General features: G+C 50.0%; 1 protein-coding gene across 2 annotated transcripts in view; it reads right to left on the bottom strand.

Annotated features, from left to right (window-relative positions):
- Positions 1-27287, bottom strand: part of MBTPS1 (membrane bound transcription factor peptidase, site 1) — a 52954-nt gene that overhangs the window by 1899 nt on the left and 23768 nt on the right. For both annotated transcript variants that reach the window (XM_027618085.2, XM_027618086.2), the window contains 14 exons: positions 26153-26255; positions 24544-24695; positions 21532-21693; positions 16900-17044; positions 13672-13854; positions 12958-13130; positions 11606-11721; positions 10904-11060; positions 9794-9918; positions 9082-9159; positions 6549-6689; positions 4592-4723; positions 3442-3568; positions 307-437 (listed from right to left, as the gene is read on the bottom strand). In XM_027618085.2, coding sequence (XP_027473886.1) covers positions 307-437; positions 3442-3568; positions 4592-4723; positions 6549-6689; positions 9082-9159; positions 9794-9918; positions 10904-11060; positions 11606-11721; positions 12958-13130; positions 13672-13854; positions 16900-17044; positions 21532-21693; positions 24544-24695; positions 26153-26255 — 1925 coding nt within the window. The remainder of the gene's footprint in view (positions 1-306; positions 438-3441; positions 3569-4591; positions 4724-6548; positions 6690-9081; positions 9160-9793; positions 9919-10903; positions 11061-11605; positions 11722-12957; positions 13131-13671; positions 13855-16899; positions 17045-21531; positions 21694-24543; positions 24696-26152; positions 26256-27287) is intronic.

Raw genomic sequence — 27287 nt, 5'->3', positions numbered from 1 at the left:
CTTGCAGAACTTTGACAAGAGTGTGCAAATTACTCTACTGGAAGAATTTTAAGTGTAACGCCTGGCTATCCTGAAAGAACTTCAAATTCGAAAATCACAGTAGAATGTTCTGAAGGGAACATGGTGTGTCAATCTCTGGGGCCCACTTCTGGCCTTGTTGATTCATACCACAAAGAAAGCCTGGACCAGATGCTCCGAGGAGGGCAAAGACAGGTGCATCTGGCCCACCCTGCAGGGGACGGGGGGGGGGGGGCACCGGAACAAACCAGAGTAGGGCTGAGCACACTGAAGCACCTAAGAACTGACCTCCAGGCATGTCCCAGGCACCGCTCTCTCCGGGAGACAATGGTCTCACTTGAGGGCGGTTCGATCGAAAGTTGGGCAATACCACTTTGTCCAGGTCGATGGAGAGCAGCTTCTGATGTTTCCAAAGATTACTTCATGGAAATGGATTAAAACAAAATAAAAATAAGCAACTGTACTAGCTTATGATGCTTAGCCAATACCTAAGAAATAAAAAGTGATTTAAAGAGAAAAGCAAAGTGATGTCCCACTGACACCTACCTAAGCCCAACAGCATAGCAACGCTAGTGACAGCTTAGAGGTCCCAAGACAGAAATGTCAAATCAAGTCCACATGCGTGTGATAGGAGTATTCTGAGGAGGGGCCAGTTCTACTGGGCTCCTAACAGGCCCCACAGAGCCTCCTTCTGCTTGAACTGGACAGGCTGCCAAGCAGTGGGAGAGGAAAGCAAACATTAAGCTCTGAAAGGAGCCTGAGCACAACAGCTGAAGCCAGGGCTCAGGGACCCAGGCCGGCAGGGAGGTGCATGCACGTCTCTGCCATGAGGCACCACGGCCGGCCGAGCCTGCTTTCTGATGAACGTGGACCAAGGCGGCCTAGGAGGCTCCACGGGTGCCGGGAACCAGACCACCTCTCTGTCCTCAAGGCCGCCACCACGAGGATGGAGGACGAGGCACACACGTAACAGGGGGAGCAATCGAGAGAAGCAAACCACGGGAATGAGCATCGACCCTGCGTGCTAGGCCAGGATGGGGAAGAGAGAACGGTAGTAGCACTGCTCTTCTCGTTCCTGATTCTGAGACCCCAGCGTTTCAGGATCATACCTAAAGAACAGAGAGGCTGACACGCTGCACAGGGCAGCAAACAGCTGGGGAGGGGACCTAGACTAGAGCAGAGTCCAAACAGGCCGTCTGAAGACGGCTCTGGCTGGCTCGGGGGAAAGGAATACAGTGTGTTTGCTGATTATGAATTCCCCATTTTTCTGCTGCTTATTCTTCTGGAAGTGGTCGGCTTGTCTTGTACTCTGGCCGACTGAGGCAAAGAGACTCCCGTTCTCTGGGCACCTGGGGTGAAGCGGCACCAGGCGACCCCGGGTCTGGGAAGGGCCCTTTCCACGCAGGAAGGAGAGAAACTACTCTCACCTACTTGCAGCTGGGCAGCCGCTTGGAAAACACCGGTGAGCCCGACACCTGTCCTGCCTCACGGCGGTGGGACTTTACGTTGCAAATTTCATCATCCGAAAATTAAACTGACAAGGTGAAGTTACGGAATCAAGGCCAGATAAGCTTTATGACCCTGCAGCTGAACAGATGCAGGCTGTGCTTCAATTCTGACGCGAGATCCTGCTCTGGAATTTAATTATCTGGCCATGCCACTTTCCACGGTCATGGAAAACGGCACACTGCGTTGTAGTCTGAGAGATTCAGGACACTCCCAACAGAAGAACGGAGGAGCCGCCTTGCCTAGAGGTTCCTCTCGGGTGTGACATTCCTGCGACTGCTCTAAGTAAGGACACCTGATGCCCAACAACGAAACCGAGAAGGGGGTCATTTCAGAGGCAGACAGAAACTTGGCGCTCAGCATTGGCCTGATGGACACCAGGCCTTTCCAGGGCTGTCTAGAGCTGTCTGACATGGTTTCCGATCTCTCAGCTTCAGAATCGAGACCCAGACCGAGGACTGAAAATAATTTTCAACAAAATGTTTCATATGAGATTAAGGGGGAGGCTGACTGGGCGTGTTAAGAAGCAATTCTCGAGAGTGCTGGCAGACGCCAAATCCCAGGCGCTACACGCTGTCCTTGATGGCTGGCTGGTGGCGGCCAGATTTCTGATGTGGGCACGTGTAAGGACCAAGGACAGCCTTATTTGCTTCTGAGTCCTGAACAGCACTGTGCGGAGAAACTGGGCTTTGGCAACTCTGGCCAACACTGACTGTCTGCTGAGTAGGAAGTGCTGACCACAGCTGGAACAAAAGTCTGGTCTGAATGCTACATAATGGGAGGTTATGAATAAATGGGATGTAAAAATGGAATCTTATCAGAAATTTTTAAATGACAGATGTTAACTAGAATGGAAAAGTACTCTGTAATTAAAGTTTCAGGAACAAAGAGCTGACGAGGAGACGACATGAAGCCTCTACAATCCCACGGTCTTCTGCTGAGCGTGTTCTCAAGAGGACAAACGGTCTGTGATTGGCACACGAAGAGTCCATTCACAACGTGCAGGCATCCTCCTCCTGGTGGCTCACAGCATCGATGGTGGTCCTCTGTCCCCTGCCACCCCCAGCCCCAGCCACAGCAAAGCCTGCACATGCCAAGACCCAAGCTAAGGGGGAGCCTGGCAGGGGGATCCCCAGCGGCCAGGAGGCGTGAGCTGTGCTGCTGGTGAGGGGGACAGCTGCCCGTGGCACCGCTCAAAGAAGTGTGGGCGGACCGGCCCCAAGCTGGCCTGGGGCACGGGCCCCGGCCTCACTGTGCCAGGATCCCAAATCAGGACAAGTCCCCATTCTTCTGGCCAGAAACAGGGAGGGGGAGTGAGGGGGAGAAAACATGGGAAGCAGTGTGCTCAGCTGGCTGAGGTGCCCAGGAAGAAACAGCAGGAACAACTCTAGCTGTGGCTTCCGAAAGCAAAGGGCGCAGACGAAGCGTCGATGGAATCAGTGAGATGAAGCAGCAGGTGGACCCGCGGTGTCCAGGCACCACACACACAGGTGCAACAGGGACCCCGGGGCGAGGGCACAGACACACGTTCCGGCCCCAAGAGGGAACGCACACCTTCTCCAAGCAGTCTCAGCCCCCCGCACAGAGAGAATAACCCGTCAGCATTTCAGAACCTGAGCCAGAGGCATCAGAGCTGTTTAAGGGACAGCAGTGTCAGATCTCAGCTTCTTAAGCAAGAATCAACCAAACCTAACAAAATGCTAATTAGCCAAAGCGCTTCTTCAGGCAGGACACCACCAGAGCATAATTCTAAAGGTCGATGTGGGGGCTCACCAATTTAAATAACATCACAAAATGACAAGCCGGAAGATCGGATGATTTGATAATGATGTCAGTAAAATTCCATTCTCTTAGAAAAAAAGAGTAATGAATCACAAACCACGCAGAAGGAGTGGAAAAGCACAGGAAGGCACTAACCTGGGAGCCGTCTCGTTTAAAGGCTGTGGCTTGGCCCATGACAGGTGCGGACAGGCCGGCAGAGCCCGAGGCTCCGGGCCTCCCAAACGGGCCTCGAGGACCTTGGAGTACCGGTGCAGGTGGTTCCCTGGGGCAGCAGCAACACCGGCGACACAAAACCACAGTTGTTAGAAGATGCACAGACAACGGAGGTGCCTCAGCCTGTCTGTCTTCCCACCAACAGGCCCGCCACGCGCCCTGGTAACCTGGCTCCCAGGTGCTGACTGGTGCCCCCAGGGATACGTGCTCACTGCTCACAGGAAGTGAACAGAGCAGAAGGACCACGCCAGATGCATGGCCGTGGCCGGGCGACCGATACTGACCACATTTCCACACACGAGGTTATACTCGAGGAATCTAACCTGTAGATACGCTTCAGGAAGAAAAGCTTTCTCTCTTGGAGCTTTTAATTCTCAGACAAAAAAAAAAAAAAAGTGCATTTTCAAATTTCAAAATTTATTTCTTAGACCTGCGCTGTCTAGTACTGTAGCCACGTGTGGGTACAGAGCAACTGAAACAGGGCTGTCACATTTCAACAATGTTTTGGTGTACTGGGCCAAAGAACTTCACTAAAATGAATTTCACCCGTTTCCTTTTGCTTTTTTAGCGTGGCCACTGGAAGATTTAGAATCGCATCTGCAGCTCACACTAGCCTTCTGGAGGTCCCCACAGTGAGGACCTGAACGCTCTGGCCTCGAGCGCACCCAGGCCAGCCCTGTCTGACACACAGCGGGCTAGGCCACAGATCGCCACAGCTCACTGCCCGGTGACCTCGACCAGTTACACCTCTCAACTCCTGTCTCTTCATCTATTTCCCAGAGCTCTGCGAGACCCTGGGGAGGTGACGTGCGTGCCTGGCACTTGGTGAGCGCTCAGAAACGCTGGCCCTTCTTCCCACAGACCCCCAGGAGTTGGGGCTCCATCTGTGCGAGGGGACAGTACACGCTAACTCGGGGCAGTGTGGGGACCTCAGAGTGTGCGTCCTTTCTATTCCCAGGAGAACAGCCCTCCTGCGAGCATTGGAAACAGCCAGGGTCTCGCCAACAGGCTCTGTTTCTAGCCGGCACGACGGCCTCCTGAGGCAGCCAGGCGCCCGCCCATGCTCACTCACCTTCCATCCTCTCTGGAGTGGCCGAGCCGGCTCCGCTGGGAGGGCGCTGCCGGTTCCCGGAATGACTGAGGCTGGGAGGGGTCACCCCGTAGGACGTGTACTGAAGGAGTGCATCCAGGAGCCAAAAGCAGTCTGTGGGTTCAATGGGCAAGCTGTTTAGGGATTAGAGTGTTTTTAAGGAATCCCTACAGGAAAATAAAAGCCCCCCAAATGAGAAACGGGAGGTGAGAAGATCACCTATTCTTGAGAAGCGCACATCCTCTGCGGTCAGCGCCAGTCCACAAAGACTAGTACGACGGACAGGACCTGACTGTGGGCCTCACTCCTGGCCCGAGGGCTCAGGTGGGTCAGTGTCACTGGGCGCTGGGCTGGACAGGCTGCCCGAGCGCCACCTAGCTCTGGGCCCCTCACGATGAGGACAGAATGGAGCCCACTCAGGGATGGCCAGACCACGTGACACCCACTGAGCAAAGAATTGCTGAGAGAACAGGGCACCAAAGCTTCTGCCAATTTCTGGAGGCTGTCTCGGGGAAGGATCTGGATCTACACTTCGAGGGGTGAGCCAGGACCACTGTGTGCACTCCACTGGGAAGTGAATTCAAGGTCAACACAAGTGCAGAGTCTAGTAATCTGGGCCAGTGGGACCCACAATGTATGGGAACAGGGCACAGTCAGTTATTCTGAGGGACCCGGGAAGGAGTCTAGGTGCTGGGCAGCGGCCGACAGCCCTCATCACAGACCCACACGGAGGGTCCTCTCGTCAGGAGACTGAGATGCCGCGGCGTCTGCAAACCTAGACCCCCTGCCTCCACGCGGGTTCTGCCCGCATCCATCCCCGCAATCCCACTGCCCCCAGCCGGGACTGGACAGGCCCCTGACATAGGACGCCAGCAAGCACTTCGCTCACTCAAGGGCGCTCTGGCCACGTGCTTGAGGATTTAGAACGAGGACAGTCCTCTCAGGCATTTAAAACTTTAATAAAGACTCTTACCAGAAGATTTCCAGTCTTAAAATCTCTATGGAAATAAAACATTAATCTTCTTTCAACTGTGACTTTAACCTTTTTAAAAAGACCAACCACATTTTAAGGATTTACAGAAAACGCTAGGAATTTAGTCAAGCTCAACTTCACTCCAAGAGATGCACACAGCTCCCAGCTCACGCTCCCGTGGCTTCGCTCTGTGCTTGGGCCGGGTTCCTATTTGCCAGTGTGAGGCTCCGGCCCCCCTCCCCAGCCCCGTTCTCCAGGGAGCCCAAAGACGAGCTTTAGACCTGGCTGTGTCGGCACCTCACCAGGCCAAAGGATGCAACACTTTCACATCCCATTTCCTCCTTCACAAAATGAGAAATCAACAGTCTGTGTCCAGGCTCAAAACCCCAAATTTGGAGGATGCACTGAGAGATACTGAAAAAGTGGAGGAATGCCAAGGACCAGTCCCCCCCTTGCAAGCTCCCCCCACACCCGACGAGGATACTGCATGCCCCCACTAATGAAGGCTCACAACAGCCAAATTCCCAAGTCTGGGAGGAGAGCCAAGCGCTGGTCCTCCAGAAAAAGTGGGTCCGACCTGGGAAGGGCACCCCACATGGCAGTGCCTGGGACGTACAGACTCCAGAGGGGGACGCAGGGGCAGGCAGAGCCAGGCAGAGCACCTCTCCACTAAAACGCGACAGTCCCAGCATCTACCAGCCTGAGGACAGCGGCAGGGCAGGGAAGGCAGCACAGCCTATACACACAGTCTTGTTTGGCTTGCTCCGTGTGTCCAGACTTAGACACCTAGCGAACGTGCCACGCAGCCAAAGCAGCTGGGACGTGCCCGGCCACCCCGGGCGCTCAGCGGCAGGTCCTGTATCTTCCAGCACCTTTCCAGGGCCTTTCCAGGGACAAGGGGGACGAAGGCTTTATACATCAGTAAGGTAGCCCAAGCTGCTTTGTGGCCACACCCCCAGCCCTCACCCTTCTGTCGGTGACTGTCGTCCAAACAGTTGGAGTCCCCGTACAGCACGATCCGGCCTCCGCCCTCAGCTGGAATCTGATAAAGTCCCAAAATGGGTACATTTTCAACAATTGCCGTTTCCTGCTTTAAAACCTCCAATCCTAAAAAAATACCACAATGAGAACAAAAATATTGAGGAATGAATTATTTCTTTTGTCGAGGAATGAAATGATTTTCCAATCGCTACTTGATACTTAATCCACACCACCACTACTTGACATTTAGTCGTCTCACAAGACGAAAAGAAAAAAAAAAATCCCAGCAAAATCTAATACTCAATCACAACAGTGCAAACTTTTACAACACGAAAACATTTTAAGTGCCATTAATCTGGTTTTAGCAAAACTCACGTGTGTATACACATTTCCTGCCATCCTCTTATATTTGCACTTGAAATGGTGGTACAGAGTATTTTTAATCCTGAAAACACACATATATGTTCCCTTGATTCTGCTGAAAGGCCTATGTCCCGGGGCTGTGTTCACAAGGGGCCCCTGGCCAGGCAGCTTTCAGTATACACAGGTGCCTTCACGGATTTGGTTACACATACCTAGGTTTTGCATTTTATTATTAAAAATGAGGACAAATATAACTAATTTTTAAAACAGATGCCCACATACTTTAAATACTTAAATTCAGATTTAAGACACATTCTTGTCTCACAAGAGAAATGCTCCAGCAGTGGGGCCTTCTACCTCCACCCAATCAGATGACACAGTTTACAAGATTAAACGAATCAAGAAGTCAAAAATGCATCAATGCCACGGGCAGCAACTGCCAGTGACATCACCATACCACCTACAAGGCTAGCCCTGAAGCCAAAGCATTCCTCCGCACTGGACAGAACACACATTTTCCGCACCCTATTCACCGTGCTGGTAACATCTAAACCGTCTGTGGCTATAAAGATACGGCATTTACTGCTCTCTGTGGACAATCCCACTAGGAACTAAGTGGAAGAGAAAACAAGATTCTCTTTGTTGGAGGGAAAGACAGAGAAGGAAAACAGATGAAGTGGGGCAAGTGTGTGCTGCGTTGCCACACGGCCTCGTGGTTTGTCAAAGGGTCCCTCTTGATCCAGCATAACCTAGATTTTCAAATTCCTATTTCGTACCCAAAAGATTATTCAACTTAAAGGCTGTCTGTAAATAAAAAGCCCCTTAGAAAGGACTTGACGATAATTTTTATTTTCACCAGCAGAACAGCAAAACAGGCACCCTGAAATCTACAGTGATGTTCCCCTCCCCAAACCAGGCAGCGATAAGCTGACAATGAGACCACTACTCTTGCACCTGCACCAGAAACTACGCTGCCCTGGGAGAAACGAATTCCAGAAAGACTCACTAGCCCATGGTAAACTGTGCCTAGCGACTAGGAACACAGAATCACTGATGTGCCTGAAGTTAAAATACAACCTTATGAACACAGATCTATTTATTGACTGACCTTGCCTTGATGAAGGGAAAAAAATCACTCTAGGTAATAAAAAATAAATTCTACCTTACAAATGCCAACAGATGACGGAGAAATTCTACCTTCTTGTCATTTTTAACCAAAGAAACTGTCCTAACTTCCAATTACAGAAAATGGCAACCTTCATTAGAAGCAAAACTGCAAGGAAGACCTTTCTTTTCTTCAAATTCTTTTTTTCTTTTTTAAGATTTTAAGTAATCTCTACACCCAGTATGGAGCCAGAACTCATAACCCCAAGATCAAGAGTCGCATGCTCCACTGACTGAGCCAATCAGGAGCCCCCTCTTTCCTTCAAATTCTTAAGGGAATTTTAAGAGATGATCTGTAGTTAATATTCTTTACACAGTTAAGAACTTTAAAACAGGGTCAACATTTTTCTAAAATTTTAGTGATCTGGCAATCGAGAAGCAGAACTTCACAAATAGTAACAAATTTCAAGCAACTTTGAAAGTCATTTAAAAAATCTATAAATATTCAACAGCTGCTCTCCTGAAGGCAATCTATTTATTTTGCAGTGATCAGTATCCACAAGTCCTCAAATTATCTATCTTTCAGCCCCCCAGAGCCACCATCCAGAAGTCCTGCCTAAAGCAGGTACCATACAAGTAATACTACAGTAAGCCTTTTTAAAAACACAAAACTGCTAAGGGGTACAGGGTGATGAAAATGTTGTGGAAGTAGCTAAGAGTCAGGCAACTGTATACCTTAAAAAAGTGTAAAACAAAACAAAACAAAACCATTAAAAAAAAAAAAGAGTAAATGTCAGGATGCCTGGGTGGCTCAGTCGTTAAGCGTCTGCCTTTGGCTCAGGTCATGATCCCAGCGTCCTGGGATCGAGTCCCACATCGGGCTCCCTGCTCAGTGGGGAGGCTGCTTCTCCCTCTCCCTCTGCCGCTCCCCCTGCTTGTGCTCTCACAAATAAATAAAAATCTTAAAAAAAAAAAAAAGTAAATGTGAATTATATGCAAAGAAAATGGTTATTAAAAGAAAAAGCAAAGAAACCAAAATAGCATTCCTTACCTTGGTCTTTAAATGTCTGTGTTATCACAATGCCATCTTCTGGAAATTTAGCAATGCTGCACCCTGACGCATAATACACTAGAGAAAAAGAGTTACTCGGAGTTACGAGAAGGCAGAGACACTCAACACTTTATCAACAGCTACTCATTCACCTCAAATGCAGTCTTTATGTCAGTTTTTCTAACACTGTTTTTCATTCTAAGAGCTTGCTAGCTCCCAATTCAAGCTAAAAAATGCTACTAATGTGAGGTTTCTGAATAGACTTCAGAAGTCAGAGCTTTGCCAGGGCGAGCAGAGGTGAGAACAGTAATGCTCAGGATGTTGTTCCAGAGACTAGTTACCAAAAGCTGATCTGTGAGTAAACTTCTTAAATGAGGTGTGCACAGTGATTTTATGACCAGAATTTTATAAAGCAGGGACCCATGAGGAATTTCCTCTCTGGGAACACACATGAGTGAGGTCAAGAACCTGACTGGTGGCACCAAGATCAGGGATGCCCGCAGACAAGATTCTCATTTGAAGAATATGGATAAAACGACAGCTTTACTACAAATGTCTTTTTGGGAAGACACTGACTGGTTCTGCCTACAGACCCTGCTTCTTCAGGAATCACACCATCCTCTGCCTCTGAAACCTCGACTTCATAGACACATGGCTTATGCTATCGCATCCTGAGATCATGTGCCCTATTCAAGAACAAACGAAACCTTACTGTCATGGTTTGCTAAAGTAAAATCTCCTTCATACAGGCCATCGCTGAACCCCATGTTCCAGACAGAGAGAAGTTCGTTCAGGGCAGGGACATTAGCCCCTCCGGTGTCCGGCATCCACCACTGCCTGTGGAAGAAACAAGGGGCACAGGTTGGGAGGGGTTGAAGCCCACGCCCCCTGCCACACACACACACACACACACACTCAGTCTTTTCATGACGAAAACTAAATGTCTCCTGCCAGAATCCAGCCCGTACACACACACACACACACTCAGTCTTTTCATGACAAAACTAAATGTCTCCTGCCAGAATCCAGCCCATACACACACACACACACACACACACACACACACACACACACACACTCAGTCTTTTCATGACGAAACTGAATGTCTCCTGCCAGAATCCAGCCCGTACACACATACACATACACATACACACACACACACACACACACACACACACACACTCAGTCTTTTCATGACGAAACTGAATGTCTCCTGCCAGAATCCAGCCTGTGCACACTAAGGTCACCTGTCTGGGTTTGATAATACAACGTACATGCTTCAGCCAGCGTGCAGAATAAATCAAAGCTAAATTCACTTCGCGCAACGCGCCATGTGTACATAAATACGTCGCTATAGAGCCTAGACCTTGAGAGGATCCGTGAAAAAGAGATGAGACAGTTTAAAGTTGAAGTCACAGACACGGAAGAAAAACATTCAAAATACATTATGATACATTCATAAAATACTGGCAATCCTTGATCAATAACTTATCTTCTAGAAGGTTCCTTTAAGTAACGGCTCCTTTCATCCACTTACATTTGTATAGATTCAACAACAGAGAGATGGGAGAAACTGACAGCTCAAGTATCTAAGATCAACAAGGGAACACAGTACCTGGGATCAAGGAGCACATGGCTTACTCTATAAGCGACTCTCCGCAACACCACTGCTGGGGAAGAAGGAGCCCGCTCCAGCTCAGCGTCTGAGCCTGACTCTGGCAATGGAAGGACCACTTCGGACCAGTCCTCTTAAGTACTTGCTAGACAGAATTTAATTCTCAAAAACCCAAATTTCTTATCAAATACCAACTCCTATGCCTACCTCGTGTTTTCGTCATAAAACTTGACTTTCCTCATGACAGATGTGTTGTACCAATCACTGAAGACAATGAGCGACAGGCCATTGTCCACGTCCCTCCTCAGCTTGGCAACCTCCTCGGGGAAGTACTCCTCCTCGCTGTCCACCATGAGTAAAGTTCCTGAGGGACAGGGTGCCGGCAGTGAGTCTACGCCTCTGAACCGCGGGATTCGGGGCTTCAGAAACACACTATTTCACTGGCATCCATGCCTCAAGCCCCAGCTTCTAATATTTTGGTCTGTGGTCCCCATGCCCCTCTACAAGGGGGTGAAAAACAGAGGACCCAGGTCCCAAAGCACAGTCACCTACTAACAACGCTGGGCTCTCTCGTGTGTGACACCGAGGTACACAGATGTCACTCACTGGAGAAGAAGCAAAATGCAGCGCTAGTTTCTTCTAATTAAAATAAAGACAATTTAAAATGCATAAATATTCTTGACCATAGTTTGCCAGTGCCCCCTTCCCCGAAGGTTACCACTGTCACCACCAGACAGGAACACGTGTCACTCTGCTTCCAAGCCTGGCTGCAGCCTCCCCGAGGACGGGAGGCCCTGCGCCTGCTGCCTCGCTACCTACCTCTCGCTTACGCTGCGATCATCTTTCCAATGGTCCCCACACACGCGACCCGGCGGGAAGGACACCTGGCCAGCACCTGTGGCTACTCACCATACTGACTCGCGTCAAAGCACGTGAACGGGGAGCCAAGGACTTCAACGAAGTAGCCCATGCTTCTCAAGTGCTGGTACATGTCCCTGAAGTTGGTGTGGATATGGTCACCATTCCTGAAAGACAGTAAGCTCCGCACTAGGGTGGCCCATGTCTGCGGGTGATGAGGGCTTAGCTAGCCACGCAGTTGACTTCTGAACCCGGCCACCTCAAAGCAGTGCGGCTCACTGCCAGCACAGGCCTGGGGCGTCTGGCTCGCCACACCGAAGTCAGCCTTTCCAGACCCGCGTTCTCCAGGCTTGCATGTAAAATGAGTGATACCAATAAAACAACGCCTATGGCATGGGCTCGAAGGAGACACCACGATGAGAAGGAACGGCCACAGAGCTGCTCTGCGCAGTGCCCTGACGCGTCACGTTAGTGGTGGCTGACCCAGCACGGGGACACAGAGGCGCGGGACCAGCCACTGTAGCCAGTGATCACGTTAACCATGCAGCACCAACACAGATCACCTTTCCATCCCTTTTCCCCCTGAACGTACTCATTTTCCCACTGCACCCTCTAGGTAAGCGCCTAGCCAAGCACCCCGTGGCAGCGCCAGGGGCCCCCTCCCTGCACTCCTCCAGAGCCAGCCCCCCCACGGGACTGAGCCCGTGCGCCCCTCCAGGATGTGACCCTTACCTCGGCCTGTCAACTTTTCACCACTCCTCCCCCCCGCCGCCTCTGCTCTGAGCGTTCCAGAGACATCTTCAGGAAGAACCTGTCACACCTGTAAGTGTCCTGCCCCCGTCTTTCAAGGTTCCTTTCTCCGCCACTCCCTGCATGAAGTCCAAACTCCAGTACTTACAGAGGGCCGCAATAAGCCTGGCGTACGGGCCAAGAGGACGCCAAGCCAGCTGCCCCGGAGGGCAAGCCAGGAGGGCTGGCTGAGGGGCGGCATGGTGCAGGGTCTGCAGGGTGGAGCAGGACACACCAGGGAGTCTGCCATGTGAAGAGGCAGCCACTGGAGAGTTTTAGGCCACGTGTGCTCGAATTCCTGCTTTTTAAGACTACCAGGGCTGCTGCACGGAGAATGGGCTTTAGGGGAACAGTGAGACTGGTCAGGAGGCTGCAGCCCACGCGAGCAAGGACAATGGCCTGGGTGCGGAGGGGGTGGGCAGCCAAGGCGGCGGCAGGCAGCTATGGCAGGACCCGGGACACACTGTGAAGGCAGGACTGGCAGAGTCTGCTGACTGACTCAACAGTAGTCAGGAGAGAGAGCAATCGAGGTCGAGCCCGGTGGTCACAAACGCTGGGCTCCCCCGGCCGCGGGAGGACTGGGGGTAAAAGCGTGGCGGCTCGCAGCTGCTTACCAGTCCAGAGGGTCGTTCTTCATTCTCAGGTTATCCCTGGGAAAGTAGCCAGGCGGGTAGCGGAGGTTGTGGTACTGGTCCCAGAGGACTCTCTTGCTCCGTGGTGGAGCAGGAATGATCTTCACCTTAACTGGGAGCTTCACGGTTGAAGTCTGTTCGGCACCATTTTTTGACTGAAATAAATAAAAGACGTTCAAACTGCCCCTTCTGCTCAGAAAAAACTTTCAGGCTTTTGGGTTTAAAAAATTACTTCTATGTATCATTTGAATGCAAGCATTCCTAACGACAAATGTAGGAAGAAACATTCACATGTCACAACTCATCCCATTAAAATTCTTCCTTTATGAGTTTAAGACAAAAAATTTAAGGCACCTTATTCCTAAAAACTCCTGGACTACACAGGTTTAGCCCCACTGCCCCTTGTAAAGAACGTGTATTTTTGCAATCATTTTGAACTTGAACTCTGGCACAAAACAGTCTTACCTGCTGTTGCTCAGCAAGAGAATGGGAGGCAGTGCACTCACTGCTGAGTGGGCTCTGGAACTCCAGCTGCTCCGCAGGCCTGGGGAGCACCGCCCACGGCCTGCAAGCCTCATCACACCCGTCAACTGGCTTCAAACCCCAGACCCCAGGCACTTGGCCTGCACCCACTTCCTGGCAGGAGCCGGTGGAAGGTGGACAGCAGGCCCCTCCCTGGCGTGCATGCACTCTCACCTCCGCTGGGGAAGCTACGGTGACCGTGACGTGCCCCTGTGCAACACCTTCCCACGAAGCTGCCTTCTTGGTGACAGAGATGGAGATGGCCAGGTAGCCTGACCACGGCCATAACACGGAGGAGTACGAGAAAGCAACTTCGATGTTGTCTCCATTCTGCGGTAAGTAGGGCTGCCAGTCAGGCTGTGGAGAAAAATAAGCAGAAGCTCTGGTGAGATGCTCATTTGCTACCTTACCCGACTCGGTTTCAGACCCCTGCTCCACTAAACAGCACCAAATGAAATTTATATTCAGATCTTAAACTACCTTTAAACAAAGCAGACTAGGTAAAGTCTGGAACATCACCCACTAGGTCTAGAAACAACTACTTCAGACACTCTCCCGTTTTAAAGAGAACTTTTTTCGCCAAGCTTAAAAAAAAAAAAGGTAGGGGGAACACATGTTTTGGCAAAGACCTTTCATCTGATAGAGAACGTAAATAAATAAAAGCTCTCCAATTTGTGGACAAATTCCAATTATTTGTATGCTTCAAGAATCACAGCAACATAAAGGAATAAAACACTAAAATGGTGCGGATTAACTGTCCAAAGTCAGACCATGCAGCTAGTGGCCAGGCAGGCAGGTCTCTGCAGGAGCCCAGAGGAGGGGGCTCGGGCCTGGGCAGAGGGGAGAATGTGGGGAGGCATCTGAAGGAAACACAGACTCGCTCCTACAAAATGAACCAGTATTTCAAACCAACCTAAACTACTCATTTCCCTCACAAGCCAGAGAGCAATATTCTCCCCAAGTGAGTCAGCATGTTAAAAAAAAAAAAAATCCTGAAAAAGAAGACAAATATTTGTAGGACACAGCACGACAAACAGTGCTGATAAATGCTCCAGGGACCACTGGTTAACAACATAAAAAAGTTAATTTTATCCATCTTATGACATGTATCAAATGAACTCAATACTAATGAGAAAATTAAATATCTTACAAGCATAAAAGGAACATTAGTAGAAAATAAAATCGAAATTTTATCCTACTCCGGAGAGAAAAGTTTCTAATTTTTGAAACAAGAGAAATCATAAAAGATGAAAATTCAACCACAGGAAAGTGTGGAACTTGTACAAAACCAAAAATAACTAAGTAAATAACACTACCTCTGGTGTCAAAGAGAAAGACACTAATCTGGGAGAAACAGATGCATAGAAACACAGCAATGGTTAACTTCTCTAGGACAAAGAGACGTTCAGATCGACAGAGAAACCCTGAAATCCAGCAGAAAGAACAGGCCACAGGAATGAAAAGCTAACTCACACAATCGGGGACGAAGCTAGAGCGCACCACCTCCCAGATAACTGGAGAAGAGCTCAGAAGCAAGACATACATTTTATCCCCTCTGAATTTAAAGTTAAAAGATGAACCACATACAAACAAAACAAATGTCCACCAACTGATGAACACACAAACGTGGCCCATCCACAAAATGGAATATCCCTCAGCTTGAAAGAGGAACGAGACACCAACGTGCTGCGACACGAATGAACCGTAAAGACGCTGTGTGTCGTGAAAGGCCAGTCACGGTGGGCCACACTGGGCATGACCCCATGTATATGGGCTGTCCCCAACAAGCAAATGCAGAGAAAGAAAGTACCTCAGGAGCTGCCCAGTGCTAGGAGGAGGGAGAATGGGGAGCGACTGCTAACGGGGGTTTCCTTTTGGGGTGACAAGAATGTTCCGGAATTACAGAAAGTGATGGCTGCAATCACTATTTGTCAATATACTAGGAATTCCTGATTCACTTGATTTAAAAGGCTGCATTTTATAGTACTTGAATTGTATTTTGATTTTTAACAACCTCGTGAAATTAAAAAAAAAAAAAAAAAAAAAAATTCGTCCCAGCCCCTGTAGGCCACGCAGCCAGCGCCCCTCCGTGTAGTCTGGCCAGACTGCCGGCAACAGCGTGCACGAACACAGCTCCCAGGGAGAGTTCGGTAGCATGTACCAAGGGCCACAATAATGTCCACGTTCTCTGACTTGGGATTCCAATCCAGGGAGTTTATGTTAAATAATTCAGAAGAAAAGGAAACCACATATGCAAAGATGCTCAGTGAACATTTACAGCTGGAGAGCCCAGTTGTCCAAGCCTGGGATGCGGGCCACTTCCTGCATAGCCCCGGCAGCTAATGCAACAGTAAGCGGTCACAGCTGCTGCCTGTGTGCGTGCGGACAGATGTGACATCAAGAATTCACACTGTGAAGAAGAGTGAGAAGGAAACTGTTGGCAAGTTTCTGAGATTTGACAGCTTTGTTTCAAATCCCACCAGAAGGAAGGATTATTCAATTAGATCAGGGTTTGCTCACTGGAAATCCTCTAACAATGCTGAGGAGAAGCGCCTGAGTATGAATGGATTTGTTTTGTCGTATAAGGACAACAAAGTAGAAATCTCTTTTAAGTTTTTAACATTTGGATTATATAAAGCTGCACTGTAAATGCTCATTTTTGTAAGCTCATCACGATTATCTTGAAAAGAAAAAGTTTGTTCCCTGAAGGCTAAAATAAAAGCGTTTCCGGTTAAAAAAAATAGTAGGTAAATTATGATTTAACAATCCTATGTGATACTGAATAGCTGTTAGCAAGTACACTGGGACTGTGCGTAGAGCTACATTTAACAACATGACAAGAGCCGAGAAAGACAAGACTAAAGTTGGGCCTCTACCGCACAGAGAACAAACATACATACTTGAGATAAAGGCTGGAAAAGAACACTTTAAAAACAGTGGTTACCTTGTGTGCTGGGGCTGGAAGTGATTTTTCTGCTCTCTTTCCCCATCCTTTACTATCATGACAATGCTTATGCAGTAAGTAAAAGAAAAATTATAAAAACAAAACTAAAATCAAGAACACACCTTTTTGACTGTAGGGCCCATTAGTGCTCACTCAAGAATACAATAATTATAGGTGGGCATTTAATTACAGGGGAACATTACATAACGAAGAATCAAATATAATTAGTCCATTCAGGAGCCAAATTTGAGATGCCAAAATAAAGTACCAAACTGGTTCCATTAATTTATCCTCAGCTTATCCGTAAAGGACTCAGGAGAAAACAAATCACTGCTTCCAATACCCTGGCACCCGAGACAGGACAAGAAAACCTCTCCTGCTTTAACATTAGGAGAGAGAGACTGGGCACGAAGGCTGGGCCACGTCCAAGTTCACTACAAGCCAGAGAGCGGCATCACCTTGTCTACAATCCTTCCTGTGACGCCCATGCCGTTGAGGATTGTGACGTTGACGATTGTCGGCATCCCTCCATAGTAGATGGGCTGGGAGCAGTACGGCCACATGTAAGGACACTCGGTCAGATCGATGTAGCTGGGGCTCAGACTGAAACAAAGAACACAGCGTCAGAGCAGAGCACGTCGGAGGAGGACAGCAAGGTGCCACAGCTGCAGCAGCGCGTCCGCACGGGGACCCGAGCCAGGGAGGGCTGCCCGCAGGGCCGCCCTGGGCTGGCACCCGGGGACCTGCTTTGCCACACTCCCTGCACTGAGAGACCACCGGGCCAGCCTGCCCAGACGGCTCACGCGTGGCACGATGAGCAGGGAATACCTCTTTCCTTCCACGATTCTGGAACTCTGGAGGCCCTGGCTGGTAGAGAATGAGCATGTGACCATCCATCCCCAGGGACTACCTTGGACCCCGAGTCTCGAATGACGGCACCTCAAATCACTGGGCAAAGATAGGCATTTTATAAAGGGAGCTCACAGACGGGTGGCCATGTGGCAAAGGTACAGTTAGATCCCTGTTTCACACTGTACACAAGAATAAACTCCAAATGGATCAGAGAAACTCAAGGATATAAAAGAAAGCAGACCATTATTACAAGAAAACTTGGGTGAATTCCTTGTACTTTCATGCAGAGAAAAGCTTTCTGTGACTCAAAATCCAGGACTGGCAACGCCAGCAAGCACCTAACAAATGTGCTTACTGGAAAAACACACTGAACAGCAACGAACTCCTCACATCAAGTCAAAACACTGTCACACAGAGAGAAAGACCTGCAATGTATATCGCTGACAAAGGGTCAGTGACCCTAATCTGTAAAGAATTCTTAAAAACTGAGGAACAAAACTGCAAAGAAAAACGGGAAAAAGAAATAAGCAGACGCCTCACAAGAAAGGGATAAAAACGGCCCTTCACCATAGACAAAGTACCCCACCTCACTCAGAACTAGACAAACACAAAAGCAACAGGGAGAGCCCCTCTGTCCCCCATCAGACTGGCCGCAAGTCAGGGGTGGGGCATCCCGTGGCGGGGGCTCTGGGAAGCAGGCCCACGCCTTCTGCGGGGGAGCAGGGCAGGACCTAACTAAGCCTCCCAGCAATCCCACCCGGAGGGACCCCTGAAGACACACCAGCAATGCAGCAAATTCACCCCGGCACAGCGCATTCGCTGCAACGGTCTGTCATTACAACATGCTGCAGATAATTTAAAGGCCCACATGTGAGTATGCAGTTGGACAGACAACGCACACCCACGTTACGCTGCTGTGAAAATAAAGAAGAGAGAGCTCCGTGAGTTGATACAGTGATTTCCAGGACACTGTTAAGTGAAAAAAGCAAAACGCAAAAAAAATATCTGCCATGATGCTAAACTTAACGTAAGAAAAGGGATGTAGGAACTTACACGTGTATCTGCTCATCTGTGCAAAAAGAAATACAAGAAGGATAAGCCCAAAACTAACGAGACTGTTATCCACAGGGGGTGGGTGGGGGCAGGGTGGAGATATGGGGGAGCGGGAGCAGGGGCAGAGGGGACGGGGGACCTCCCCTGTGCACCTCCGACCACAGAACCAGGGTAACGTCTCACGTACCTAATACATAACCTGTAGAAATCAACCACGATGTGTGGGGGCGGTCCACACAGAAATACAAACTAACCAACTCACTGTGTTAAGAATGAGCATCGAAACACCACGGAGCACCAATGACGAGGCGGGACACAAGAAGCCAGCTGAGGAACTCTGGGGCTCAGCAGGGCCACACGCTGCAAAGCCCCAAAGATAAGAACTAGACACAGATCCTGCCCTCCAGTCGGGACATCTGTTTTTCACGAGGGGAGGGGTCAGCAATTCTGCAACTACCTGGCATAGACTGTGAGGACTGAGCAAACAGGTAAACATCCATGCCTGGCATGCTGGAGAAGGGCGTTCCACGTAAGGGAAGACTGGGTGGAGAACCCCAGCCTGGGCGGGACCAGGGCAGGAATGGACTCCTGTGCTCCTATCCACAGTGACGGACACACAGACACAGGTGCGGATGGCGTGAGCAGGCGGACACTGCCCAGCCGTCTGCTGAAGGGCTACAAGCCACCGGCACAGCGGCTGGGGGCACACCACGGCCGGGTCTTGGTTCCAAACGCCCCCTCCCATGGAAGGGCCAGGGCTGCATGGGGAAAGAATGAACACCAGGGTTGGGGCTGGAAACGTGTGATCAGCCTGTGCTGCCAAACAGTGAGAAAGTGCTCAAAAAACGAGGGAGGCATGCTGCAAAGACACAGCAGCCAACGAGAAGGAGCCTCCAACGGCCAAATCTGGGACAATCTGAGCAACAAAATCAACAATGCTATCAACGGGCTGCAATCCACAGAGTAAAATAAATATCCCTGTGCCCACACCGATATAAACAAGTGGATAAGGAAATACAGGAGAAAAAAGGGAGGAGAATTCCAACCAATAAGCGTAGAACGAATGGGAGAAATAGAAAATCCCCACGGGGCGGCCTCTACAGCAGCAGTACTACAGTCCAGATCCAGTAACGAATGCCGGAACCTGTGAGTCAAAGGACGACAGCAACAGGATCATCTCGGGGCGCCCGAGTGGCTCAGTGAGTTAAGCATCTGCCTTCGGCTCAGGTCATGATCCTGGGGTCCTGGGATCGAGCCCCACGTTGGGCTCCCAGCTCAGAGGGAAGCCTGCTTCTCCCTCTCCCTCTGTTCCTCCCCCACGCCCCCGCTTGTGTGCGAGCTCTCTCTCAACCTCTCTCGCTCTCTCAAATAAATAAAATTTTTAAAAAAGAAAAAGACAAGACACAGGATCATCTCCAAGTGCACTCACACGAGACACTTAGCAATCACAAGGGATAGGGGAAGGACCTGACAGGTGCCACCTATGGAACCAGGAGCCCTGCTGCTCGGATGTGCCGCGGGAGGACGGCCCACGGACCCTCTGCCGTGCCTGTGCCAGGGTAGGCGGCCCGCTGCTGCCTCCCCCTTCCACCCCGCCCCCCCGCCAAGGCTGAGCACGGGGGTACCAGGGCAGGGTCATCCCTAGAGACACAGGCTCCTCTTGGTTCAAGAGCTTCCCATCAGTGGACACAGCTCTGAGACCTGGCTGTGGCAGCCCTCAGACCCTTCCTGTTTCCTTCCCGAGTCCCCTCCCCGCAGCTGATCTCCTGGACATGCCCTCCACCTTGGTGTCTGCCTCCTGGAGGGCACAGAGTGACACACCACCTCAACCACACGAGGCCAACGGACACCACCAGCCATGAGAGGAACAGGAACTGAGCAAGTGTCCCCACGGGAGGAGACCAGGCAGACAGGCCCACCCAATGTACTGCGGGACAGTGGCTGCATCCTGGACCCGTTAAAGGACGGGACGCACAGTGGGTGAAATCTGACTACAGTCTGGAGATGAGGCTACGGTAATGAAGCAGTGTTAATTTCCAGGCTTTGAGGCTTGTACCACGTTCCGTAAGACATAGTCCTCATGTAGTATTTGTGAAACTTCATTGTGAATCTAGTAATAAATAACTCTCTCAAATAAAAATTTCAAAATAAAAAGCAAAAACCAACCCTGACTAAAAATACATGACCTCAAACTAATCATGAGAAAGCATCAGATAAACTCACATGGAGAGGCAGTCTACTTAGTACCTACTAAGTAAGTAACCAGCACTCCCTAAGGGTCAGGATGGACACAGCGCACCGGGGCCTGGGCGCCTGTGAGCGAAGTCTGTGGATCCATCACAGCGCAGTGTCAGGGCTCCTTTGCTGGTTTTAAGAGTTCAAGTACTGTCAGCGAAGGTTCTGGCATCAGGGGAAGCTGGGTAAAGGGTATGTGACAACAGCTACACTATTTTTGCCAATTTCTGCAAACCTAAGATTATTTAAAAAGAAAGTTTTGGGTGCCTGGGTGGCTCAGTTGGTTAAGTGACCCACTCCTGATTCTGGCTCAGGTCATGATCTCAGGATCCTGGAATTAAGCCCTACATCGGGCTCCGTGCTTAGCAAGGAGTCTGCTTGAGGATTCTCCCTCTCCCTGTCCCTCTCCCCCTGCTCAAGCTTGCATGTGCGCTCTCTCGCTCTCTCTCTCTCTCCCCGCAAAACAAATAAGTAAATCTTAAAAAAAAAGTTTTAAAAGTAAAAAGAGGAGTGCCTGGGTGGCTCAGTCAGTTAAGTGACTGACTCTTGATTTCGGCTCAGGTCACGATCTCAGGGTCCTAGGACTGGGCTCCGTACTCAGCACAGAGCCTGCCTGTGCCCCTCCCTCCCCTTCTGCTCCTCCCCCAGCTCGCACTCTCACTCGCTCGTGCTCTAAAACAAAACAAAACAAAAAATCACTTTAAAAATAACCTCCCTTAAAAAAAAAAGTTAAAAGAAACCAAATCAGTATCTTAAGCTATGCGCGTTACAAATAACAGAACGTGAGTTCAAGTGCCGCCCTGTGGCAGCAGCATGATGCCCCCCCGAGGGGACGGTGTGGTGTGATCAGTGCCTGGCTCCTGTCCCCGAGGCCAGCATTCTGTGCACAGGGAGGAGCACCCTCAGAGCCCAGGGAGGAAGGGAGGCCGATTTAACGGAAGCATACCAACCTCGCCTGCGGCTTGTAGCTGTTGAGGATCTGATAGGCCCTGAGGAGATCCAGCTTGCCGTGGCCTTGTTCAAACATGTTGACACCAGGAAGCCTCCGGGCAGACGCAATGAGCGCCTGCTTCATGCTGGCCGGGTTCACCAGTTCGCGTTTCTGCACTGTGCTGGAGAGAAAATCATAAATTTGCTCACTGTCTCTCAGCAGGAGGAGGAAAATTGGACTATTCCTAACCTATTCCGATCTTGCGTCCCATCTCCTGGGGGCCGCTCCGGTCAAGCCCATGCAGGCTGAGAACGAACATGTCATTTCTGCACCTGTCTCGGGACAACTTCTTAGCCAACTGACTCAGGGAGCTTCTACCTGTTTATTCTAAGTTCATGAGAACCATGTATTTTCCCAGTGACACAGCTAAACAGACCACAAAAGCTGCAGGAGGCAGGAACGGGTCAGAGTGCCCGGCTCCTGAGGGGAAGGGAAGCCTGTTGGCAGAAGGAAGCAGACAAGCCGTGATGGCACCCGGCAGCAGAAGGAACGGAGAGCAGACGGGGCCCGCGGAGGACCTCCAAGCGGCACAGGCAGGAGCCACAGCACCCGAGCGATGCCCATAGCCTCCGCCTGCCTTGGCCGTTCTGGAGGCCGGGTGTGCGAGCTCACAGGTGGGGAAGGCCTGTGCACACCTGGGCCCGAGCTCTGCCTCATCAAAATGCACCTGGACAAACGAACACACAGCGCTACCCGGCCAGGAACCCCATGGCACACGGGCACAATCGATGCTTAAGAACACGAGCACTAACACGCACATTTCCGTATGCTACGTATCAGAAATACAAGCAAATTTTACCCCCTCAACGCAGAGGACAAAAAAGAAAGCAAAAAAGAAAAATGGACTCGCCACAGTTCCCGAATATCTAGGATGGCAGCTGGTCTTGGAAGTGTGGGCGGGATTTCTAATAGGTCTAGATGGGAAATCCGGTGTAAGGAGAGTCAGAGGAGGTGAAGTGGGAGTCAGAATCAGAGTGGACAGAAGCTCAGCGGCAGCCACCAGCCCCCACCCCTGCATGGACAGGCCAGACCAAAGGCCAGGCCCGGCTTCCTCAGGAGTGCTGCCAGGTTGGAGGCGAGCTGACTCGCCCTGGGCACATTTCTGAGCTCCGACAGTGGCACTTTTATTAGCTGCAGGGAGATAAGGAAAGTGAAAGGCTTCCCTGACACCGGAAGCAGCTGTACTTAGAGAAGGTACTGGAAACAAAAGCCTCCTCGCCTCCCTGCTCGCCCAATGGGGAGAGGTCTGCTGGGCTCAGGAGTGCAACTGAGCCTCAGCCCCGTCTGCAGTCATGGTCAGCGGGGAAGGAGCCAGGGTCTCTGTTCCTATAAGCGACAAGGTAGCCAGACCCCAGCGGAACGTGCTTCTCCACCGAGTATGAAAGCCTGCGTGCGACCAGGTGACGCCAGTCTGCCTTCCCTCCCCTCCTCCTCTCTGCACGGAATATGGGGTAAGGAAAACAACTGGAAGAAAACAGACAGGGTTCTTCTCTAGAGCCCACCCTGGCCAGTGTCAGTATCTTCAAGAATCTGGCTCTGAACTCTAAGGGAAGGATGGGAAAAGGAGGTCACAGATAGATACCTACCTTCATCAAAGATTATGAATTAAAAAGACATTCCAGGCCTCAGAAGCTAAAATCAACATAAACTTACTGGCTTTAAAAAAGAACTTTAAATACAAAAACACTTATTATCATTTCCCTATTTTAATTTTAAAATTAACATAGAATATATTAACTTTCAACTATGCAGTTTTACATTACCCCAACACAAAAGCTCAACTAAGGCCTCATCTGAGTCGAAAGAGAGTGAGTTGGGGGAAAATACAAAATGAGCACTAACTCCAAAGACCTCTCTCTGTAACCGTGAGAATAAGGCACACGGCCCATCTGACTAAGTCACAGCACATGAGCGTCAATTCTGGCCAACTGTCCCTTTGAGAACTTTCTTCCAACTTCACTATCTGCAAAATTAAGGGCCAATCGCTAAGCTCTGTTCCAACCATACGAGGGACTCAATGAGACAGAGAGAACAGATAAATTACACACAGAAACTTCAGTCCCGCTGCCTGACCGCAGCTCCTCTTGGCTAACAGAGCACATTAAAAGGTCACTCCCTAAGGAAATGAAGAAATGGGAGGAAAACATCTTTTTGTTCCCTGAGATACACACTTGCTTGGACATAAAAAGTACAACCACGGCACAAAACTGTTATGTTAAAAAGGAAAAAAAAAAAATGGAAGCACAGGGTCCCTGGGGAATCCTGAACCTTCCTCAATATTGCTGTGAACCTAAAATCACTTTTTTTTAAATTGTATTTATTTAAGAGAGAAGTAAAGAGCATGTGGGCGTGCACGAGTAGGGGAGGGAGGGTCGGAGGGTCAGAGGGAGAAGCAGACTCCCCACGGAACAGGGAGCCCGACAACATGGGGCTCCATGCAGGACCCTGAGATCATGACCTGAGCCGAAGGCAGCCGCTTAACCAACTCTTAAAAATAAGTCTTTAAGGGGCTCCTGGGTGGCTGAGTCGGTTAAGCATCCAGGTCTTGATTTCAGCTCAGGTCATGATCTTTAGGGTCCTGCGATCAAGCCCGGCGTCAGGCTCTGCACTGAGTGTGGAACCTGCTTAGCATTCTCTCTCTTCCTCTCCCTCTGCCTCTTCCCCGACTCTCTCTCTCAGATAAATAAATAAATCTTAAAAAAAAAAAAAAAGTATTTAGTAAAAACAAACTGGAACAAAAGCAGACATGACAACAGTCGCAGGTACTGTGCCCTCACCCAGCGCTTTCCAGTCAGATTTACCGTGTGTTCGTGCACATGAATCCCCACCCCCATGGAACAGGGTGGAGACGGAGAGAGAGAGATGGAGCCAGGGTCACGGCGTGCTCCTCAACTCTCAAGGCTGGTTGGGGACAAGCAAGACTCAGCCCCTGCTCTGAAGCACCACCTCCTCTCTGCTGAGCGGCACTCACCTTACCAGCAGGGTGACGGCACCAGCAACCACCGGAGAAGCCACGCTGGTCCCTGACAGGGCCCGGCAGCCCCCCTTCACCCCAGAGCCCCTCACTCCAGCGCCATAGGTGACGATATCGGGCTTCACACGACCATAGCCTCCTGGGAGTTCCTATGGAGAAAGCAGCTTGGTTTCCCCCACGGCACAGCACCGGCATGCATCTGCACACAGTTGGGGGTGAATATGGGGTAAATTCCACATGGTGTAACCTTAGTCACACACTGGTTCTGCTGAAATTCACTGCGCTAGAACACAAGCTTAAATGGCAATATCGAAAACGAAATTATTCCAGGTGTGCTTTATAATAACCAGTACAACAGTAATGCGACAAAGCAATTCAAAGTGAATATTTTAAATTTAAGACTAGAAACTAGAAATTGCTTTAAGTAACCTAAAAATTAGAGATATATTAAAAATGTCAGAAAATCAGAATTAAAAATTAAAGAAATGGGGCGCCTGGGTGGCTCAGTTGCTTAAGCGACTGCCTTCGGCTCGGGTCATGATCCTGGAGTCCCGGGATCGAGTCCCACATCGGGCTCCCTGCTCAGCAGGGAGTCTGCTTCTCCCTCTGACCCTCTTCCCTGTCGTGCTCTCTCTCTCTCATTCTCTCTCTCTCAAATAAATAAAATCTTAAAAAAAAAAAAGTAAAGTTTCTTTACAAGGAAAAGATGACACGACTGGGTATTTCAGTCTCTTAGCAGAGGGGAAAGAAAACACTCAGAATAGTAAGTGTAACTGCACGAGTAACAAGATCTTAACCGAGTTACTCGCTTAAATGTCCTGAAAGTTGAGGCAAAATGAGAATTACAACAAGACCTTAAATTCTGTAGGAAAGAAGTACACCAATCTGAAGTGAACAAAATCCTTCCTGGCTCTCAAACCTAACTAGATGTTGGATCCAGATTTGCATGGGGCCCTGTGTAAAGATGACTTCCAGACCAGGCGGGAACGTTTCTCAAAATGCCGCTACGAAACAAGGCCTTGGTGAAGGCCAAGGGCATGACTCGTGAGTCAGAGCATCAGGAAAGGCAGGCTGGAGTACCCGAGCCTGCCCACAGGAGCAGCTACCTGCACATCCAACTCTGTCCTGGGGGTAGCGGAGGACAACTCCGCGGCACCATTAAACCCCAAGGAGCTGAGCTGATTAACCTGCTGGAGGTATTTCAATCTTGTCCAGCTAAATAGAATTATTTCCAGCGCAGCAGAGATGAGAGTAAACTGTTCTCACTGGCTTCTCCAGCTTCCTAAGGCAAGAAAAATCCTCTCACCAGCACTGAGGAAGGACTGCACACCTTCCTACCAGTTAGGAAACGTGGGCATGAATCCAACCAACCTAAAAAGTGAGTTACTCAGAAGTCAGTTGAGAAGTGGGAAGCGGGAAGCACCACTTAGAACCACCACGAAATGGCAGACATCCAAGGTGCCAGATCGTTCCTCCAAGTGGCCAGGCAAGCACCCACCCGGCCACCTCCCCCAGCTGCTTTTCCATATGCACACCTATAAACACACCCAAGACTCATACACACACGGTTCTGTGCGGCGCATCCCGCTAGTGAAGAGAAGCCTACCCAGGTAGTCATTCCCCTTGAGGAGAAGCGGGCGATGTTGTCCTCAAAGTCAATGCCGCCCACTCCGATCACGTCCATTTGGTCAGCAGGGTTATTCAGGGTGCTAGATTGAGGCACAAAAACACAAAGGAAGAGAAGTATTTTAAACGAGTAATGTGGGGGGCACCTGGGTGGCTCCACTGATTAAATGTCTGACTCTTGATTGCGGCTCGGGTCATGATTGCAGGGTCCTGAGATCGAGCCACATGTCAGACTCCGCGATGAGCACAGAGTCGGCTTGTTCCTCCCCCCGGCTCCTCACCCTGCTCCCTCTCTCTCTCTCTCTCTCTCTCTCATAAAATCTTAAAAAAAAAAAAAAAAAAAAAGAGTAATTCAGATAAGGGCCTATACTTCCAGAAAAATCGAAGATGGCGTGAGGTTCTTGTGTGACTCCTCGTGGCTGTCAAAGGCCACGCTGGGCTGAGGCCATTATCTTGTATGTGGAGCACCTCCTCATCATTTCCCAAGACACACTTCTCCCTCGTGCTCCCGGGCCAGGAGGAGTCCTCTCTCTGAACGGCACAAGACTCCGCACGCTCACAACAGTCGCCCACTCACGGGCTCTCGCATCACCCTCACACAGCGCCCAGGGTGTGCATCCTGCCCCCACTAGATCCCACACTTCTCCGGGAAGCGGCAATAGCCACACACTGGCACCTGCCACCGTCAGGAAGTCAAAGTTCTCAACTGATCACGTGCAGGGTGCGCCCGTGCCTCACAGGGAACCGAGGAACGACCCCTCCACCCTCATCATGACCTCCTCACGGGGCAGACAGACACAAAGAAAAACCATGCAATTCTCCTCAATACCACAAGTGCACCAGATCTGCAGAGAAATCATAGTGAAACAAACCACAGAGGTTTTAACTCTAAAGACAAGACATTAAGTCAAGATGAATTCAAACTGTTGGAAAGTATCAAACAATTTCAATTGCATTTCTGAACTTCACCTATTACAGCTCTATCACCAAAACCAGAACTCTGACAATCCAACCACAAGTGATCTCCCAGGGGCTTAAGGGATATTATAGCAAGACTCTAGGGCACATGCTCTTAACCAACTATTTTAAACCACCACGAGTCAATCCCGGCACTG

This window comes from Zalophus californianus, chromosome 17, assembly GCF_009762305.2.
Source record: "Zalophus californianus isolate mZalCal1 chromosome 17, mZalCal1.pri.v2, whole genome shotgun sequence".
NCBI lineage: Eukaryota > Metazoa > Chordata > Mammalia > Carnivora > Otariidae > Zalophus > Zalophus californianus.
The sequence above is the reverse complement of the archived record's forward strand: the minus strand, read 5'-3'. Positions and strand labels throughout refer to the sequence as shown.